This window comes from Tamandua tetradactyla, chromosome 2, assembly GCF_023851605.1.
Source record: "Tamandua tetradactyla isolate mTamTet1 chromosome 2, mTamTet1.pri, whole genome shotgun sequence".
NCBI lineage: Eukaryota > Metazoa > Chordata > Mammalia > Pilosa > Myrmecophagidae > Tamandua > Tamandua tetradactyla.
The window spans coordinates 122,433,151-122,452,706 of record NC_135328.1 but is presented as its reverse complement, the minus strand read 5'-3'; the positions used below and the strand labels follow the sequence as shown (position 1 = coordinate 122,452,706).

General features: G+C 43.1%; 1 protein-coding gene across 4 annotated transcripts in view; it reads left to right on the top strand.

The window, feature by feature from the left end:
* The window catches only part of PTCH1 (patched 1), a 68,323-nt gene that overhangs the window by 11,171 nt on the left and 37,596 nt on the right, over positions 1 to 19,556 (top strand). For all 4 annotated transcript variants that reach the window (XM_077148707.1, XM_077148706.1, XM_077148710.1 and 1 more), the window contains 3 exons: positions 17,414 to 17,603; positions 18,723 to 18,792; positions 18,901 to 18,992. In XM_077148707.1, the coding sequence (XP_077004822.1) occupies positions 17,414 to 17,603; positions 18,723 to 18,792; positions 18,901 to 18,992 (352 nt within the window). The remainder of the gene's footprint in view (positions 1 to 17,413; positions 17,604 to 18,722; positions 18,793 to 18,900; positions 18,993 to 19,556) is intronic.

Here is a 19,556-nt window from a genome sequence, read left to right as displayed (position 1 = left end):
GGGTGGGGGCTTTTTAGAAGGTATTATTCTGGGGGGAAGCTGCATTTTGCAGGCAGAAAGAAGAAATGTGTTTTAAGAACGCCTGTTTGGAGGGAGGGGCCGCAGACTCTCCACGTTCCTCAATTTGGGGATTCTTGGGGCCTTTTTGAAAAGCAACTGTTAATTTAAAATAGATTTTTGGTTTTCTTAAGACAGAAACAGTTTATATTCTTTTGGTGATACAGTATTTTTTGTTTGGTGTTTGGTTTTTTTTCTTCTTCCTGTTGATTCTTAATTACCTTTTTGGAAAATAACGAATTTTGGAATTCTTCAGCCCCTAACGAATTTTGGAATTCTTCAGCCCCTAAATATTGTCTTAATCCTCTCATCAATTACTGGAGGGTGGGGAGGATGGATTGAAGTAATTCTGTAGATACTCCAACCCAAACGCTCTGAAACATTCCTAGTGAAAGCTGCCTAAGACAAGATTTAGAAGCTGAAGAATTATATGCATAAACGCTTCAGCCACCCGGCTCAGTATGCTGTTAGAGGCCTAACCTTGGAGAGTATTTTGTTAATCTTGCCTTGTTTAGAAAGGCTCAGCTTGCCGCGTTTTGCAAGCCTGTGGCAGAGTCTTTAGTTCAGAAGTGACAATTAAAATAATAGTGCAAATAATTAAGACCAGAAAACCTTCCTGCCTTAAGTAGCCTGGTAATTATTAGGAAAGTGTTCTTTGGATGGAATCCATGGGGGTAATTTACCTCAATTCAGCATTTCCTTGTCATTGATAGATAAAAGAAGAGTTTTGTTAGGCATTTATTATGGCCCTAGCAGAAAATTTACTGAGCACCTAGCTATGAGGTCCCTAGCCCTATGTTGAACACTGAGAGGAGTGAGATACTCCCAGCCCACAGTGGATGGGGGGGAAGGGGTTGGGGGTGTGGACGCAAATTCATGCACTTAAAACCGTCAGAGTTCAGTGGACTTGGGCTACATTGGGATTCACTGTTGAAACGACCCTGGAGTGTACATAGTTAAGCTGGGGTGGGGTGGGGAGATAGAAGCCCCCTGGAGGTGGTGTAGCTAATTGGGAAGACCTGGAGAGCAGGCAGGGGAGGAGAAGCAGAGTGTTCTAGGAAGTGGCTACAAGCACCGACGGGCTCAGAAAAGCAAGAGTCAAGTGATCTGAGTTAGGGTGGACAGTAGTGTGAGGCCCCTGGGATAGGACTCAATAGCCCCCATGGGGCCTAGAGAGTAGGACTGTAGGTTGGAAATGGTGTGACTGGCTAAACTGTAAGGGGCTCCCCAGGTTTTAGGACAGAGCACGGGATGATCAGAGGAAGGTTCTGGTTTGGTCCAGGTGTACACTTACTGCAACTTGGGCCAATAAGTACTTGTCAGGTGTAGATGATGGTGATGACAATGACAAAAGATGATTTTTTTAATTGTTTTTTTTGAGCAAGAATGTTCATTTGACTTTTAACTAGTTTAAAGAAAGGTAATATGATTTATTTTCTCAGCATTGCATGTTTTTAGAAAGAACCATATTTCTGTATTACACAATCCATTTTAATCCTGGAAGGAATAGAAACAGGCTTCGTGGCAGACGAGTGGTGCTCCACATTGGTTAGTTCGGGAGCGGAGTTTTTCTGCAGTGGACAGAAGGAACATACCTGAGGTGGAGAATCACTTTGCCTGCTTTGGGCCTCTGAGCTGGAGTTTTCCCAGTTCTGCCTTGGCAACTTCAGTGTGGCTCCCTGGTTCTTGGATCAAGTGTTATTTACTTAATATTAATACTACCAGTTATTGAGTAGTAGTCATGTGACAGGCTTTTATATATTATCACTCACTTTAAAACTCAGCGAAGTAACTTTTATTTTGATAACATTATAGTTTATGTAATTTAATTACATATAATATTTAATTATTGACACACCTGACACTGAGAAACTGTGGGTCATCTCTGGCTCCTTTTATGTCTACTTTGCTTATTAACGACTTAAGTCGTTTGGCCTCCTGGTGCCTTGACCTTGATTTCTAACTCATTCATTCTGTGCTAAGATTCTTTCCCTATAGAAAAAGCATCAGTTTAATAAATGCAGGTAAGCCCAACCAGGGAAGCTGCTGTACTATTTTATATTTTAAATTTAAATTCACATTAAATTTAGCTACTCAGAGATCTTGTTTATAACATAGCAAACTTAGTGTTCATATCAGCAGCAAGTAGTGTCAACATTTGCTTTCAGAGGTAAGAATTCTCTGCCATCCTAGACTGTAGTAGAGGTCAGTGAATTAAAAGGAAGTAGCATTTTAATGAATTAAAATGTAGGTTAATTTTTGTTTCAGTCTTTTAAATAACTTCCTCATCACTGTCAGCAGGAAGCCGGTTAGTCAGTGTTTTCCCAATAGAGAATATAAACATTCTGGGCATGACCAAGGGTGCTTGCTCCACAAATAAACCAAATGAATAGGGGTTGCCTGTTTCCCTAGTTAAAAAAGCAACCAGAGAAAGGGAAGAGTAAGAGATGTTAAGGTACACTGAGGGAAAATGTTGTTTATCCTGTGATAAAGTGATATTAAAATACCCATTTACCTTTCTGTTGGTGTGTGAGCGTGTACAGCTAGACTTGATAAGTATATCCTCATATCTGTTGAAATAAGGTTATCTTTTTAATACAGGCAGCAACTTAAAAGGACCCACTTGTTAGGATGCATCTTATTTGACTTTCATGCTTTCTTTAACATGGGGGGAAATGTGGCTTTATAAAGATATCTTGAATATATTAGCCATAATGTGCCACCCAATATAAACTATATAAGAAAAATTTTCTCAACATATGTTTTTTTTAGGGCATTGGTGATAAGAATTCTTTGATTCTGCTGAAAAAATGTTTATATAATCATTGCCTTTCAGGAAACTGTCAACATACGTTAGATGCCAGCTTGGGTCTTAAGGTTCAAGTATTTGCATGTTAAAAATACCAAACCTAGGTCATCTGTGAATGGAGTAATTGAGGCTTGGTAAGGACCTAGGGCATCTGCTAATACCGAAATATATGACAGTGGCTGCAAGGTGGGGAGAGACTAATTTTCATTTAAAAATGAAAGCATTCCTTTGCATCCATTCACAGTGCCGACTCTGTGCCAGGTACTGCACAGGCTTCCAGAGAGATGCCTGGGGGGGAGGCACAGTCCCCTGACCTCAAGAAGCCTCTCTGTCCTGCAGGCACACATAGCAGTACACAGGCTGTTAGCATGCAGCGCGGCAGTGCTACGATGCCAGGGAAATCTTCTAGGGTGGCCTGCAGGAGGAGGTCTGAGCCAGGCACAGGGGCAGGAGAGACAGGAAGGGGACTTTCTAGGCGGAAGGAACAGCCTGTGCAAACGATCGGAGAACAGGAGTGCCGCCTCATGGGGAACTGCCAGTGCTTCCCTTTAGTGGGGCCACATCATGAAGGTGCCCTGTGCATGCAAGATGTTTGACTGGGGGGCTGCCAGTTCTTCCTTTTTGCCATTCTTTGCTTTTCTCATGACTTGTGCTAGTCCACTGGCCCCTGCTGTCCTGCCTGGGACCAGAAGGGGTTTCTCTTGGATCTCATCCTTCCTGACAGAGAATGGAAACACTTTATTTTTCATCTTGCCCATTTCCCTATTGACATTTCCTTTTGGGTTAGCAGTTTTAGCCTCCCAGCTCCCTTAATATCTGTTTCCCTTGATGTGTCTACCCCCATTCCACCCCTCACTCAGGCACAAGTTTGTTGTCAAGATTCTCCGGTGACAGAACATTCATTTATCTCCTTGAGCTTTTTGTTTTGTTTCTAAAAGCTTGCCTGGCCCCTGGCCTCCTCTTCTTCTGCAAAGGCTAACAGCCTTGAAATGAATCCATATTGCCTTTGTGTTTCATCATCAATGCTGCTGAAGCCCAGTCATCCAGGGAGCAGGATAGAAGTTGTGACTTTGATTTTTTTTTTTTTAAAGGAAAAAAGTTTTTTAAGGCATGCTTGATGTTTATAAGTTCTCTCAAGTCTACACCTTGCTTGCATTATGCCTTCGGTCTTCTCGGTTTGAATCCAGGCAGTTCTAGGAGATCATTGGGCTTCCCTATCCTTTCAGTTTAGAGCAGGTTTCTTAGTATCAGCACTAGTGATGTTCTGGACTTGATGGTTCTCTGCCATGGGGGGCTGTTCTGCACACTGTAGAGTGGTTATCAGCAGCCCTGATCTCTATCCACTAGATGCCAGTAGCATCCTCCCAGTTGCGACAACACTCAAAAAATTTTCCAGACATTGACAGATATCCCAGGCAAGGGACGGGGAGGGGAGCTGAGGTGACAAAATCACCCCAGTTGAGAACCACTGGTTTAGATGCTAAAGAATTGCATCTGCAAGAGACCCATCCTATGTAGATGAAACTGTCTCATGAGGACGGAGCAAATGGATTGCTATAGATGTAAATGAGCTTTATTCGTTAAGTAAGATAGCACTCCCATCCCATCCCATTCCCATACTGACTGACTCATGTAACTACTTTTGCAGAAAAAAACATTATTTCCCTTCAATCACTGTGGCTGAAGGTCTTTAGCATAAAGGTGACTTTTTCAAAAGCCATAAAAGATACCACTGGCCTTTTTCAGATTGAAATAACGGCCCCTTTCAGAAGCTTGAAAAGCACATTTGCTCTTTGTTGCTCTCATTCTCTCCCAGAGGTGCCCTGACATGACTGAGCCCAAGATGAAATGAACAGCGGGGGGCTGAGGTGTATTAGCCAAAAAGACAGAATGGACTCAGCTTTTACGGCCTTCCCAAGGTTATTACCTGAGTACAAGTCAGCCCTTTGGCTCATCCAGGCTGTCCCTTTGGGGGCATTTCACCAGGGACTGAATCACAGAACAAAATGTACCTAGTCTCTGCTCCCTAGCCCTTCTGTACACTTTTAAAAGTAAAAAATATGTTTATTAGATAGGTATTTATTAAATTCCAGTAGTGGGCAGACACACACCTACCATCTAGGTGAAAGCGGTCAGGATATTGCTTTCATACTTGGAGACAAGGGATGGAAACAGTCACACCTGACAATAATTGTCTTAAAAATAACAAATGGCCTCGAGTGCCTTCTGCCCAGGGCAGTTGACACCACGAATCCTCAGTATCTATGTGCTGCCTGCCGTTCTTGACCCTTCAACGAGTTTAAAAGCTGGGACATGCAATGTAGTATTTCAGATCTGCATAACGCCGCTTGGAGGCTCCCGAAGATGACAGCTTCCAGATGTATGAACCGCCTGATCCATTTGTTTAGATTATGCACCACAGCTGATGCCGAGATTAATGCTGGCTGGACAAGCTAGGGGAGATTTGTCTGGTTTCCACAATGCCATGTTTATATTTCATTTGGATTTCTCCTTCAAAGCTGACCTCCCTGTGACCCCCTGGAGCTCTGTCCACTCTGTGCGAGCTGTAACTTGTCTGTTCTTGCTTTCCTTCTCATATTGGGGGGTAGAAGGGGTCACAAATCCTCAGCGGAAGGGACTACAACGTGGATGCCTCCCATTTAGTCCATCCATGATAGCTGTCTGTCCAGTGTTAGTCCCTGACAGTTCTATTTAGGGGGGATGCGTTTGATTTTTAAAAGCCCCCACCCCCGCGCTTTTAAAACAAATGTGGAAATATTTTTAAATTATGTTTAAAGGGGTCAAGTTTTTTCTTTTTTTTTTTTTGTATAAATACCATATTTTACCTCTTTGCACGATTTTGACAGTGTTTGACACTGTTTTGAAAAAAACACATTGAGGGAATTCCAGCTATGTAAGACATCCCCCAATAATCCCCATGTCCACTGATGCCATTATAGTGATACTATTTCCTTTGCCCCTTAGTGGCTCCCGTAACCTTCTTACTCCTGCTCTCTTCTTTCCTTTTCCCTCAGCCTTGAGCCTCCTGTATTCTCCTCCTTCCTCCCTTCTCTCCATCTCTGCCTCTTCCCTCCCACCCATCCTTCCATCCACCTACTCCTAATCTGCCCAAATCGTTTCCTCCCAAGTAGACCTCTGGCGCCATTAGCATGAAATCTGAAATGGCTGTAAATCTGTATAATCAAAAACTGGCAGGACGCTATTAGACAATTTATTGTTTCACATCAGCTATAGGAGATATTAGAGCAGAGCTTCCATTTGCATCTTTTGGGTCCTTATCTTGGTTAGGGTGGATTCCAGAGACCATAGTCCTTGATGGGGTCCTATCAGCCAAAGAGGTGCTTCCTGGGTTGAAGAATTGTGGCGTTCTTATGGACTGTGGCAGTAACTTTGGAATCCGTTGACAAGTGCCTCCGACCTATGCTAAACCAACAAAGAGGGTGGAAATGAGTTTTGTTCCTCAGTGCCTTGGTGTGGTATGGAGTATGGGAGAACGGGGTCCTGTAGCGTCGCTGGGTTCTCGTTCTGACCCAGGCAGCCTCCTGCGGACCTGCTGTGGCTGGAATGCCCACCAAAGCCAATGGGAGTATGATGCTTGGACAGAGATCCAAGGGGACAGATTTCCTTGTTCAAATCTTGGCCAACTCCATGACCTTAGATGGTGTGTCCACATCGATGTCTTGGTTGACATCCCAGAGGGCAGAGGGCTCTCCTGATGTAGCCTCCTCTGGCTGTTAAGAGAACATCTTTGGGACTTTTCTCAGTGGGAAAAATTCCTTGACTGTGCAGATGTAATCACGGTCATCAAAATAGAGACACTTTCATTACTTATCCTTTGCTTTCAAGCTCCAAACTGGATGCTTTATGATAATATTTATTCTATTTTCCCCCTTTAAATTGGATTTAGGTTTTTTTCTTTTTCTTTGTACTGCCATAGCTCATTTTTATAATGTGTCTTTTAACTAGGTTTGACAGAAATAATTAGCATTCCAAAACAATTGAATAACACCATTGTGAGCAACTTCTTGACTGTTGTGGGGAGTTTGGCATCAAGAAAAATGCATCCCTTCCTCTGTCCCCTGAAGATGAGGACTATTTTGTTTTATTGGAGGTTTGGAGCATAGTTGGAGAAACAGCTGTCTTGCGTTAGGAAAACTGTATTGTTGGTGGGCAGACCTAGGTAGCTGCTAATGAATGACAAGTTTGTTGTTGGAGAGATTTACAAGGTGGCGTCAGGACCTTATTTCTAATCCAGAAACGCAGGTGTGAGTTGGCCCCACAGTCCACACTGCCTATGGGTCCCATAATGACACTGGCTCTGAAGGCGAGGCCAGGGAAAAGCAAGTCCCTATACCACCCCACAAGTTTCAATTACTAGTGTTAGGATAAATGGAAAGATATAGTAGACTTCCCCAATTTAGCAACCAGGTTAGTTTTTGGTTATTGATGAAACATGTATACAAGAAGCAAAAGGTCCTAGAAATGAGTTTTGTGAAGTCAATGTGTATGATTTTTTTCCCCTTAAATCATTGCTTAAGGGCTTCTGGCCCCTAGCTCAGGAATCCTGCCCAAAAATGCCAGATGTATTACACAGTCAAGTATTGCAATGTAAACACTGTTCTGTGCCATGAAGCAGGGTGGCCTGTCTCCTATTTAAAAAGAGCAAGAGATTGGGAGAGAAAAAGAGGGTAGCTCCTCTGTTCTGCAGCAGGCACAGTGCTGGTAGTGTTATTTGTGTTTGGGGTTCCACAGTCAAGATTTGGAACTATAAAGACCCAGATAAATTAATACATTGAGCTAGCAAAGAATGGCAGAGAATGAGATAGAGATGCCAAAGCGAGCAAGATGTGGCTTGGATAATGTTGCTTCATTGGGTCAGATAAGCTTATAAAATGTTCAACAAAATTGGGGTGGGGTGTGTGGACAGGAAGAGAGCTGTTGCCCTCATAACAACATTTTTAAGTGACCCAGAGCATCTTCCTTTCGTCTGCTGCTCCAGAAATTGGAAAGTGTTGGAATCAAGGCAAACAAAGGAGGAACTTTCTTTCACGACCTCCTACCATACCAGAGAGAACCTGCAGGGTTACTGCCCCTTTAGCCTGTAAAGCTAGAGCTGCTCTGGTGCTTTGTAGCCCTGGGGCAGCCCCAAGCTATGTGGCAAGGTACATGAGCCTTCACCTTGCTCCTGGCTTCTAAATATAAGTGAGGAGTCTTACATTTAGGATTCTGGGCACTTTAGACCCCCCTCCAGTTGATAGAATGTGCTTGAACAAGGTGTTTGTTTTACAGTGCTGCAGGTCATTCAAGGAAGTTGAAACACCTAGAGTTATCGACATTATCTGTACGTCCAAAGAATCAAGTAAGAAGCTGTCCTTAAACTGACCAAATTCAGGGTTTCTTTGGAAAAAAAATTATATAAACATATTTTGTGAGTAGGGGGAAATAGGGTTTCAGTTTGAATTTAGAGAATTGTTAAAATACCTGCAATAATAATATCCCAATTTAAGAAAGCTTCTTGTGTAGAGTGACCAAGAAAAACTGCTATAGGATAAACAGTGAGTTTTGAGATTAAGGGAAATGTAGGTTTCTTAACTCCTTCTCTCTCTCCCTTCCCCACCCCCTTTTTTCCCCTAAATAGTTCTGCCATTTTCCCCACCCCCATTCCCTGATTTCCTTTTCTCCATTAGTGGGGAAACCAGAAACCTCTTCACAAAATAAACATCACATAGTGCCTTTTTAAATGGAGGCTTTCTGAGCGAGAAAATAACAAAAACATTTTCCCAAGCTGTCTAAGAAATTATTTCTTTCCTACTACTTGATATTGGCCTCCAAAAAGGTTCATCCAGTCTTGTAACAACAAGTAAAAAAATCTTAAATGTGATGCCATCATTTTAGTCTACACATGATTCCACCCCCCACCCCCAAAATTGTACATGTTTAATACCTTGCTTAATTGCAAACAAAGCCCGCAATTTGAGAGAATTGGGATTAGGGCTAAATATCTATTAACTGCTCTTTCTAGAGATTTGTGGAATAGGATGACCCTTCCCCCCCCCCCTTTTTTTTTAAATAGGCTACAGTTTCACATGGCTCCCAAAAGAAATCTCTCTCCCTTTTTGTTTCCCACACCAATTGATTTATCATTTTGCTTGCAAGCACATCCAGAATGTTAGGGCAAGAACACACTCACTTTTTTCTCGTAACTTTTTTGTTGCGGACCGAAACCAGTTGACTTGAATAAATTTTTCTGAGGCCTGAATGTAGCCAGCAATGTGGAAAAATCTTGCCATTCAGGACCGTCTGAATGTACATTTCAGCCACACAGTAAGCTGCATTGGTAGGCGCTGGACTGCTAAATACAACCATTTTTCGCAGCAGCGAGTTAGACAGGTGATTAGCATAATTAGCACCGAGCAGCTATACATATGGTAATGCTGAGTGTGTAAATGCCAGCTGCGGTATAAAATTTATGTCAGGGGTCGGCAGGGCTGTGCGAAAGTATTGTGTTCCAGCTGCAGGTCAGGGCCGCCAAAGCTTGCCTCCTTTTCTCTTGTTGGTGAATACGCCAAACAGAAGAGAAAGACAGAAATATAACAGATATGGCTTTGATGGAACAACCCAGTTCTGTGCAAGAGGAGACCGTTCTAGAAAACACACACACACACACACACTCACTCTCACACACATGCAGAAGTCCCATTACTTTCCCTACAAATTGGGTTTACATCATGCCAGGTCCAAATGAGTGGCAGCCAGGATGGTGGATTGGGGCAGTGGATGGAGGCCAAATGATTTCTTGGGAGGAAGAACTTCAGACAATGGACTTTAAAGAGTTAAAAATTCTGCTTTGGTTTTTCTCCCCATCTTTCTAGTCCTCATACCACTCCGTCTCCTACTCCTATTTGTATTGTTTTTCCTTAAAATTAAAAAGGATGAAAATCCCTGCTGGACAGGTTGCTGCTGTTTTTTTCCTTTAGAAGAATAGAAATTATCCACCTTGGAGGAGCTTGTCAGCATCGAAAACTATGTACAGTTTCAGCGGTTGTGCTTCTCTTCCCAAACTATTTGGCTGGTTTTAGAAAAAGGCCAGAAGTTTCCTTGTGGTTTGGTCTGTGCGCAGCTTAGTCCCCGTTCCACCGACCCCCACTATCAGACCCACTGAATTCCGTATTGGTGTTAGAGAATAACGTAGGTTTATCGTTTGAAAGGAGGACAGACTTGAATAGTTCATGTCCTTTTAGATACGTGGTGGGGGTGGAATTTATAACTCCCACGAGTTCACGTATTTTGTGTTCGCAGCCTTTTTTTTCCCTGCATCCTCCCCGCCCCCACTCCCTTTTGGTTGTTGGCCGCAAGGAGTGGTGGTGTTGACAGAATATAGTTCACACCGCACTGACCTCGTGATGAAACTTCCTCACAACGCCAGGGGGTCCTTATGAATCAGTCCCTAATCCAGCTAATCCTGATAGCAACAAAGTCGTGAGTGTGGCCCCCAGTGACGTGTGTCTCCCTGCACAGATGCAGAGAGGGGACAGCGTGGTACTGCAGATAAATCAGGCCCGTGTGGGGTTCCACGGTGAAGGTGGGGACCGCCTTGTCTTCTTTCCCCGTGCGTCCTCAAGAGGGAGGCCAGTGAAAAGAGGCCAGAGCGGGATAAATGGTGAGAAGGCTGTTTGGAGCTAAGACGTGATGTCAGCTCCACAGAAGCTGGGGAGGGAATTGGGGTTAATGTCCTACAGCAGCCTTGAATGCTGTGAAAGAGAGCCCATAGCACAAGCCCTGTGTCTTTTTGTTGGTGTTGGGTTGTTTTTTGTTTTTATTTTTTTTTCAGGTGGGTTTTAAGATCCCTCAGTTAGGAACTTACAACTTGATATGAGTGCTTGGTATTTGGTGCTTGATGAAAGCATGTGGGTGCAGATGCCTGGGTCAGCCTCGCCTCCAAGCGACATGCTGCCTTACCCAAGTCTGCTTTGAGCCCAGCCATGCGAGGCGCGTCACCCTACCCCCCACCCCACGCATGCCCCCCTCCCCACCTTCTGCAGAATGAGAGCGGTTGGACTGGCATCATGCTTCAGGGTAAGTCGCAGTCAAACCCGGGAGAGTTGCCAGCTTGGAAAGTAAGCAGCCAGGGATGGAGGGCTTTTGCACGCTGCAGGTTGCTGGCCATTTCTGGCTGTGTCCTGCGGGAAGCTGGAATGTCATTGGTTCTGTGGGCTGGGATGTCACTCGGCCTGGGTTAGGTGGGCTTTTCCACAGCTCTCACAGGCCATGGCAACAAATACCTGGTGAAGACTGGGTCTCTGGGCAGAAGCAGCGTCATTATAGGAGCTGGTGGCCCTATAAGAAATATTGGGATGGGGGAGGGGCTGGGATAGGCAGCAAGTCTGGTGCAGGCAGCACGCTGGTGTGACCTGATTGTGTCCGACAGGGCGAGCAGGGCAGCTCCAGTGGAAAACCATTGAGGGGAAGCCGACTGGGCAAGAACAGATGGCATAGCAAGCAGCTGGCGTGGAAGGCTTGCTGGGGGAGCTGCGTGGATGGGACCCGCCCATGAACCGCATTTACTACTTCCTTTCAGCATCCCCTCCCTTTCCCATGAGGGGGTGGAAGTCGATTTGTCCCACTCTTGTTGTGTTTTTATGATTTTCATCTGCCGGGTTCACTTCATGAAGGCACATTCTCCCTGGGCAATCTGATTCTAAAATTTTCCCATGCCAGCAGGACTCCAGGGTCCAATTCTTGACGAGAAAAACAGCCCAGAAGCTTAGGCAGCAGTTTGTTAGGTGGATGGAAGAGGAACTAAAACTCATAGCCCTTGCCCAAGTTTTCAGCCAATTGCCCGAATTACTGAATCTTTCATTCATCGTTTTTCAATTTAGGAACTTGAGCCAGTGCTAATAATTTTGCGGTTACAGCCTTTTAAAGATTTGTACTTTTTCACCCTGACAATAACTAATCACAACATTGAAAGAAGGACTTGAAGCAGCTAAAGGGGAAAAAAAATTCTCTCTGGAGGCTGTTAGATAATTCATTGGATTAATCAAATGCAAATGCTACGTTTGCATATACACAGGCTCCATTTTCCTAATTGGACTCTGAGTGGGTACTTTTCAGGCCAAAAGGGTCATTTGTTTTGACTGATTGACTTTTTGAGACTTTGTGGGGATTTAATATCTTGTACAGATGACTTCCTGTGCCCAAGGCTGTGAATGGAGATGGTTCATTCATTTATTCATTCAGCAAATACTGAGTGTGTGCCTCCAGCCTAGTGGGGCTCTGCGGTCACACCTACCTCTCTTAAGGTACCTGGAATTTATTGGGAAAAAAAAATTGGATTGGTTCTTTGAATCATCTTTATATGGATCTCAAGCCGCTTTTGCTTAGAAACTTACTGCAAGAATTACCACAAACATTTATTTGGTTCTGAGCTAAGGAGTGACAAAGCAGCGGGAACTCATTAGGGGAAAGTCTCTTTTCTGCAATGAGTTGGAATAACACTGTTATGGATCCCTGGGTCTAATGATTGCCATTTTTCACTTTGGAATGACCATTCTTCACTTTGGAAAATCATACCTGGCTTGATTTGGGGAGTACCGGATCAGCAGGGCTCGTGAAGAACTTCCTTTGCAGAAGAGAAGCTTTCTACTTGGCCTCTTTCACAGAATTAAGGTTCAAGTCTCGGTACTCCGGAGAACAAGAGGGTGGAATTTATCAGCCAGGAGGCTTTGGGCTACTTGTTCTTTGTGGGCCCTCATCTCTCTGCCCCCTCTTAAGACAGGGCCTTCTGGGGACCTGAATGGAAAATGGGGCCTGCCATTGCCACCCGCATGCCCTATTGAAAAAGCCACATCTCCTCGCTGGTGGTGAAAAAAAATTGGAGGCAACCTTGTGGCCCATTACTGGTATTTTAAATAAATACTAATTATCTGTTCTGTGTAATACTTTTAAAAGTAGACAGGAGCTTTATATAGTCAGGCATATGGAATCGGGCGTTATTAGCCCACCTCTGGGTGCCCTGCTCAGGTCCTCACTTGGTGTTCAGAAGCATGAGGCTCACGGGGCCACTGGAAAGTACACAGGATCATAGGGTTCGTTCTGCTGCTTATTAGCTGAGTGACATTGGGCAAGCCATCAAACTCTGCAACTAGTTTCCTCCTCTGTAAAGGAAGGGTGATGATGCATGCCCTGCTGGTAAATGAAGAATGAGTGGACCCCTGCTCAGCTCCTGGTTATGGTCTAGAATTCTCATACATTGTCAATGGGAATTTTCTTAGCCCAGCCCCTGAGGCTAGTGGTGGTATTTTTGTGCCCATCTTACAGAGTAGGCTACAAGACTCAGTGACATTAAGGGGACCTGTCCCAAAGCTCACTGCTGCGGGTAGCACTGCTAGGACTTGGAACCCAGATCTTCTGGTCTCCATTTCCATCGCTTTACCAGTTTGGCTTGCTCCAACTTGATGGAGAAGCAGCAAGCACCAAAATATTTATAAGTAGCTAGTGAATGTTAATATGTTTTGCAAATGGAAAGGACCCTCCATCTGTGAAAGGTTATTCTGTGTCCAGGACCCTGGGATAACATTCATTCTGAGTCTTTTTCCAAGAGGTAGGTTATAATTTTATGGATAAGTTGTTAGGTTTGGGAATGCAAAGGGAGAACATGAGAGGGACTTCAGCATATGATGGAAATGCATATTATTTTTACATCAAGCTTGTTTTTAATGCAGATCCTTACCAAGTAGCTTACAAATTTATTTTTTCCTTTTGGCAACATAGAAGTTCTTAATTACACATATTCATTGCAGAAAAAAATTAGGAAAAAGTCTTTTTTTTTTTTTGAAAAAAGGACTTTGCCCTTGAAAATGAGTAAAAGAGACAGGAGAAAACCATTTCCCCTCATACCATGACTGTAATTTCAATCATTTGAAATGAGTTCTGTGGGATTTTCTGAGAACAAGACCTTCACACTCATGGATGATGATGGAAGATAGCGAGGCAGTGAACAGCCTTGGGCTGTCGTTCAGCTGTGATTTAGGATAGTCATTTGCTAGGGTAGCAAGTCAGGGGAGTCTATAAAATGCCCTGTGCAGAGAGGAGTTTTCTATTTCTGGTAGTTTGTTCCAGAGCTGCCTGGGTAGATACTGATGCAAGACCACATGACTGTGCAGTTATACCCCAGAAGGGGCTAAGTCTACCGGTGCATGCGAGCGAGTGACATAATTATGGTCTCACCCAGCTCCAGCCACACTGCCTCCTTTCTCTCTCTGTGGCAAGCCCCACCCGAGGGGGCTTTGCACTTTGCTGGTTCTTCTGTCCAAATACTGTTCCCTCAGCTCTTCCCCTAGTTGGAACCTTCTTATTTTCAAAGTCAGCTTAAAAGTGACTCCCTTTTGGGTCTTCCCTGGCCGCTCTGTTTGAAGTAACTGTTCCCCTTCCGTATTCCCCATAAATCACATGGCACCATCTTTATTTCCCCCATGGCACTTGTCATGCCATGAAGCCGTCTTATTGGTTTGCTTGTCTTCTGTTCTCTATGTCAGCCAACGAGCCTGTTGAAGCAGAGAACACAATGGACCTATGCACCACTGTTTACTTAGCACATATTAGACACCTGCAGATACTTGCTGGATGAATGACACATGTCAGATAAAACAGATGTCACCTTAAACTTTTTTAAAGTTAACGAGTGGTTTTATAAAACCATATTCTTGTTTGGTTAAACATAAGATGACATGTTAAATTAAATATGGCCATGTCATAAGTAACAGTGAATTGTATTGAACAATACTCAAAAGTAGAGTCCTGCTTGGGTGGTTGGGGAAATTTTAGATTTGGGGTTCTTTCACTCTAGTTGCTTGGCCTGATCTTGTCTTGGTTAAAACTGGTTAGCAAAATAGTCATACTTATACCTGTAGAGCAAAGATGAGGAAGCAAAAAAAAAAACATTGAAAGCAAAAAGGCTCTCAATTCTGGAGACATGACAAATACACACCTTTATGAAATACATGTATATTTATTTAAATATGTATCTTAAAGCATCTAAACAGGTTACATTATTGAGCCCCTTAGATACATTTTATATCTTGAAGGAAATAACATCATTTCTGAAAACTGCTGGAATAAAATAATTGCTCCATTGTAAGGGTGGCCTGGAAGTATGTAGTAAACCTCTTTAGAGTCATGGACCTTGTGCCTGATTTCACTATTTTTGCACCTAACGCCTCATGGGTTATAGCACTAAAGGCTGCTGGTCAGCTGAGGCCTGAAATGGGGACAGAATCCTGATGAACCACGGCTTCCCATCTCTACCAGGGGCTGCCCTTCACTCATGGCGTCTCCTGGATCCTTTTAGCACAGGGGATGGAGGGTGTTTGTGTTTTGTGTTTTTGGTTTTTCACTTTATGATTTTAGTGCACCTGAAATTTTTAAGCTTCCAGAAAGGTAAGTTTGCGTTTATAAGCAGAATGATATACTGTGTGCTAGGCTGGGGCTTGAGGAGGCAGTTTGCAAATAGAAGTGATTTATAGGCTTGGGTCAGTAGCTGTGATGCACCGAGAAGAAAGAAAGGTTTGAGCAAAAGCTGTTTGAGCTCCTTGGGGCAGTCGCTCTGTAGCGTATCAGAAGTGAGTTTTGCACATCCTCATGGGTTTTAAGCTCTGCCTCCAGAGATGGTGGATTCGAGTTGAACTCAGTTCGCTAGTGCATTGGTTGGCAGTCAGCATTATGGCTTCCGCGGGAGGAGCCAGAGGCTGCCCTCAGGCAGCTTCCATGGGCACCTCTGCAAAGGCTAGCAGCATCATGTAAATTCAGCCTCAGTGGCCAGTTGTTTGCAGGTTTTTCTTCTGGCTGTTCTTTCTTTAGTTTCAAATTGATTGCAAGGTCTTAGGAATGCCCCATGACTATTGGTCAAAGTTTTCTGCACACCAGGGCGTCTTAATTTACTTTTTTGTTAGCCAGCTGATACATGATTGTGTCTCTCTCTGACAGGCACACACGCACACGTGCATGCACACATGCACACTTTGTGCTAAACATCTCCTCACACAGTACCGTGGTGGCCTTGGTGGGCTGCCCGCACCTGCTCAGAGGATCCTGCCAGTCCATGAATCTGGATTCGTTTTCCTAATGAGAGCATTATTTGCTTTTTAGCCTGCCCCTTGTTTATAAAATATGCCAAGAGAACTAAACAACCCGCTGTTCCCAGTACTTATTTACTTGCCCAAACCAAATGTTTATGTCCTTGAATACTAAACTTGAAGAAAAAGGATCCCTCTTCGTGGGAAAGTTAAGATCACTAACTGTTCTTTCTAAACGATGGTGGGAGGCTAGCTTTTCAGTAAACATTCAACTTATCAGTGATTTTTAGGAACTATTCAGAATTACTTCCTTTACCTTGGACTGCATTCGATAGGGGAAGTAGAGGGGGGCCCCCTCTAGGGTTCTTTTTGTTCAGCCGCTCAGCCGAGCTCCTTCCTTCTTGGGCCCTGACACAGTCCCTTATGCTTGGATGATATCATAGGACCCTCGCTAGAGCTGTGAGCGTCACCTCTGCAATCCAGCACCCACTGAACAACCGAACCCCCTCCTTAGTACCTCCCAGCCGAGGGCAGCATTCTGAGCTCAGCTTGATCCGGAATCAGAGTGGAAATGTATACCCTTGGTCCTGAGGATTTGAAAGAGAAAGGACGAAAAAGAAGTTTGCAGTAACAATGCCAGGAAGTTGATGCCTTCTCCACCTGTGCCTGATTTGCTTCAAGCAAACCCCAGCCTTGGCCAAACCTGATAGTGAAGGGGCGTGGTGCTGCCCCCCCCCCCCCCACTCTCTGCTTTAGCAGTATATTCAGAGTGACCTGGGGAGCTTGTGGAAAACAGCTGCCCAGACTCCAGGTGACTCAACCTGATGGCTGTATTTGCTTGAGTCTGAGAGAACCAGGTTCTAGAGCTGGCAGTGGTGGCCACAGCTGATGTATTTTGTCAGTCTCAAGTAGGGGTTTCCCCCTTGTGGATCTGACTTGCATCATTGTATCTACACCTGGCAAGTTTTGTGCTGAACACACGTTTGCCACCTTCCCTTGTTTCTTTTCTGTCAGGAGAAGTTTTCCTTCGCTGAATTATTTAGAAGAGTGTATATGGAAGCCATTTGTCTTGAAATATGCTACAGTAGAAGATTGTTTGTACTTGAAAGAAATTGTAATGGGGATATTTGGTTTGATCTGCAAGGAAAAGGTGTCTCAAATTTTCCTCCCTACCTCTCCTTCCTTGATGCATCTGGCATGTTACTTATCGTGCGGACGAAGCACGTATCTTATTAGGTTTGTGTATGTGATTAAAGAACAGTCTTCAGTTTAGTGAGTATTTTTAAAAATGTGTTTATTATTGGTAAATTTAACTTTGGTGATAGTGAAGGTTATTCTGCATTTTCATGGCCAGAATTCATTCATTGTGTATCATCAACCTACTCGTGAGATAACAGGACGTGAATTTACAGCAACGTTGCACTGCTGATTGAAATCTGTATGTATTTGTCAGTTGGTGGACGAGTAAGTCGTGAATTGAATTATACTCGCCAGAAGATTGGAGAAGAGGCTATGTTTAATCCTCAACTCATGATCCAGACCCCAAAAGAAGAAGGCGCTAATGTCCTCACCACGGAAGCACTCCGACAGCACCTGGACTCTGCGCTCCAAGCCAGCAGAGTCCATGTGTACATGTACAACAGGTAAGACACGCCTCTGTCTAGTGCGCAGGGGAGCCCTGGAAATGCACCTGGAGCTTTAAGTGCAAATCATTTTCTAATAAAATGATTTTTTTCTCTACCTCACTTTGTTCCTAGTTTGGCAGCAGAGCAAGTACATTGCTTAATAATGTGTTTTCTTTCTTTCTTTGTAATATCTTTATTGATAAAACATGCAGTCCACACGTAGGGTACAATTAATGGCTCACAGTATCATCACCTAGTTGTGTATTCATCACTGTGATCATTTTTTTGAACATGTGCATCACTTCAAAAAAAGAAAACTCTCATACGTACCATACCCTTTACCCTTCCCTCTCATTGACCGCTAGCATTTCCATCTACCCGATTTGTTTTAACCTTTGTGCCCCCTATTATTTGTTTATTTTTTTATCCATATGTTTTATTCATCTGTCCCTACCTTAGATAAAAGGAGCATCAGACACAAGCTTTTCACAATCACACTGTCACATTGTGTGTTTTCAATAAGGTCTTGGCATTTATGCCCAAGTGAAAATGAACCTTCAAGCAACCAGTTGGGTGGCTACACACCCCTTCTAAAGAAGCGTGAGATATCTTCAGAGCAGTTACATTTTGAATTGTCTTTCATCAATTTACAGACAACGTGAACACTACCTATTAAAAAAAAGACATTATCCTGATAGCTCCCATTAAAAAAATCAGGACTATTTTCCCACCCGAATATATGTAACTCTCACTAAATTAGCCCTCACTTATTCTAAATTTGTGATAATTCAGCTGGTCTGCCCTCAAGTTGCTTAATGTATGTAGAAAAGCAAATTAATGGTGTAAACAAGATTATTGGGAGAACACACTTAAGAAAACAAGACTTTTCAAGTACTTGGGTAGCATTCATTTACATAAACACCCACATGTTAATTACAATTGAGTATTATCTATTCATTAAAGCAAGCTTGCTGGGTCTCTACTTGGCAAAAGCTCTGCTAGTTTTGACATATGCTTAAAAGTAATAGAAATTGCAGTTCTTTCTATATATTCTCTAGTTTTGATTTTGCACTGATTTCCTCCAATTACTACAATGAGAAATTTTGTTAACCTCTGCTTTATTATTCTTTTTTATAGACAGTGGAAATTGGAGCATTTATGTTACAAATCAGGGGAGCTTATCACAGAAACAGGTTACATGGATCAGGTATATATTTTTTGTTTGCAAAAATGTCCCTAAAATTCCCGAAAACACCCCAATGGTATGTGTTAGGTTAACGCATGGCATGTTCTTTTTTTTTTTTAACTTTGACAGATAATAGAATATCTTTACCCTTGTTTAATTATTACACCTCTGGACTGCTTCTGGGAAGGGGCAAAATTACAATCTGGGACAGCATATCTACTGTAAGTGTATGATCTTGTTTTCTGGTGTCTGTGATTTCTAATGTTGCTTTATCGTTGTTTAGTCGATTTCAGTTTTGAATAAAAACATTGAAATTCCATGTGCATTTTTTGAGTGAATGGTGAGGGGAGGGGAGTGAGCTACAGCAGAATGTTTTTCCTCTTTTCAAAAAAAAAGTTCTGTAGGCACCATTAAATTTCATTCACTTTTACCAACCTATTTATATGCAAATAACATGCAAATTATTGCCTAGTATGTGTGATTTTTAATTCTTTAAAATGTTTTGCAGTTTTGCAGGCCTGGCATTTAGATAGGGTTGGCTTATTTTTTTAAGAGAGAATTTATTAGTGGGTAAATGTCTGAACGAAATATTTGGGTTTAAGTTCAAGAGCTTCCTGGGAAGTAAAATGCTGGCCTTTCTTTGGATCACATTAATGACATTTAAGGGGGGAAATCTGCTATCTGAAGGCAGTGGTAGGGAACGCATCATAGTTTAGCGGTTGGATATTATATATACCGCATCATTTAAAGAGTAAATGTTAATCAGGACAGACATTTTCAGTTAA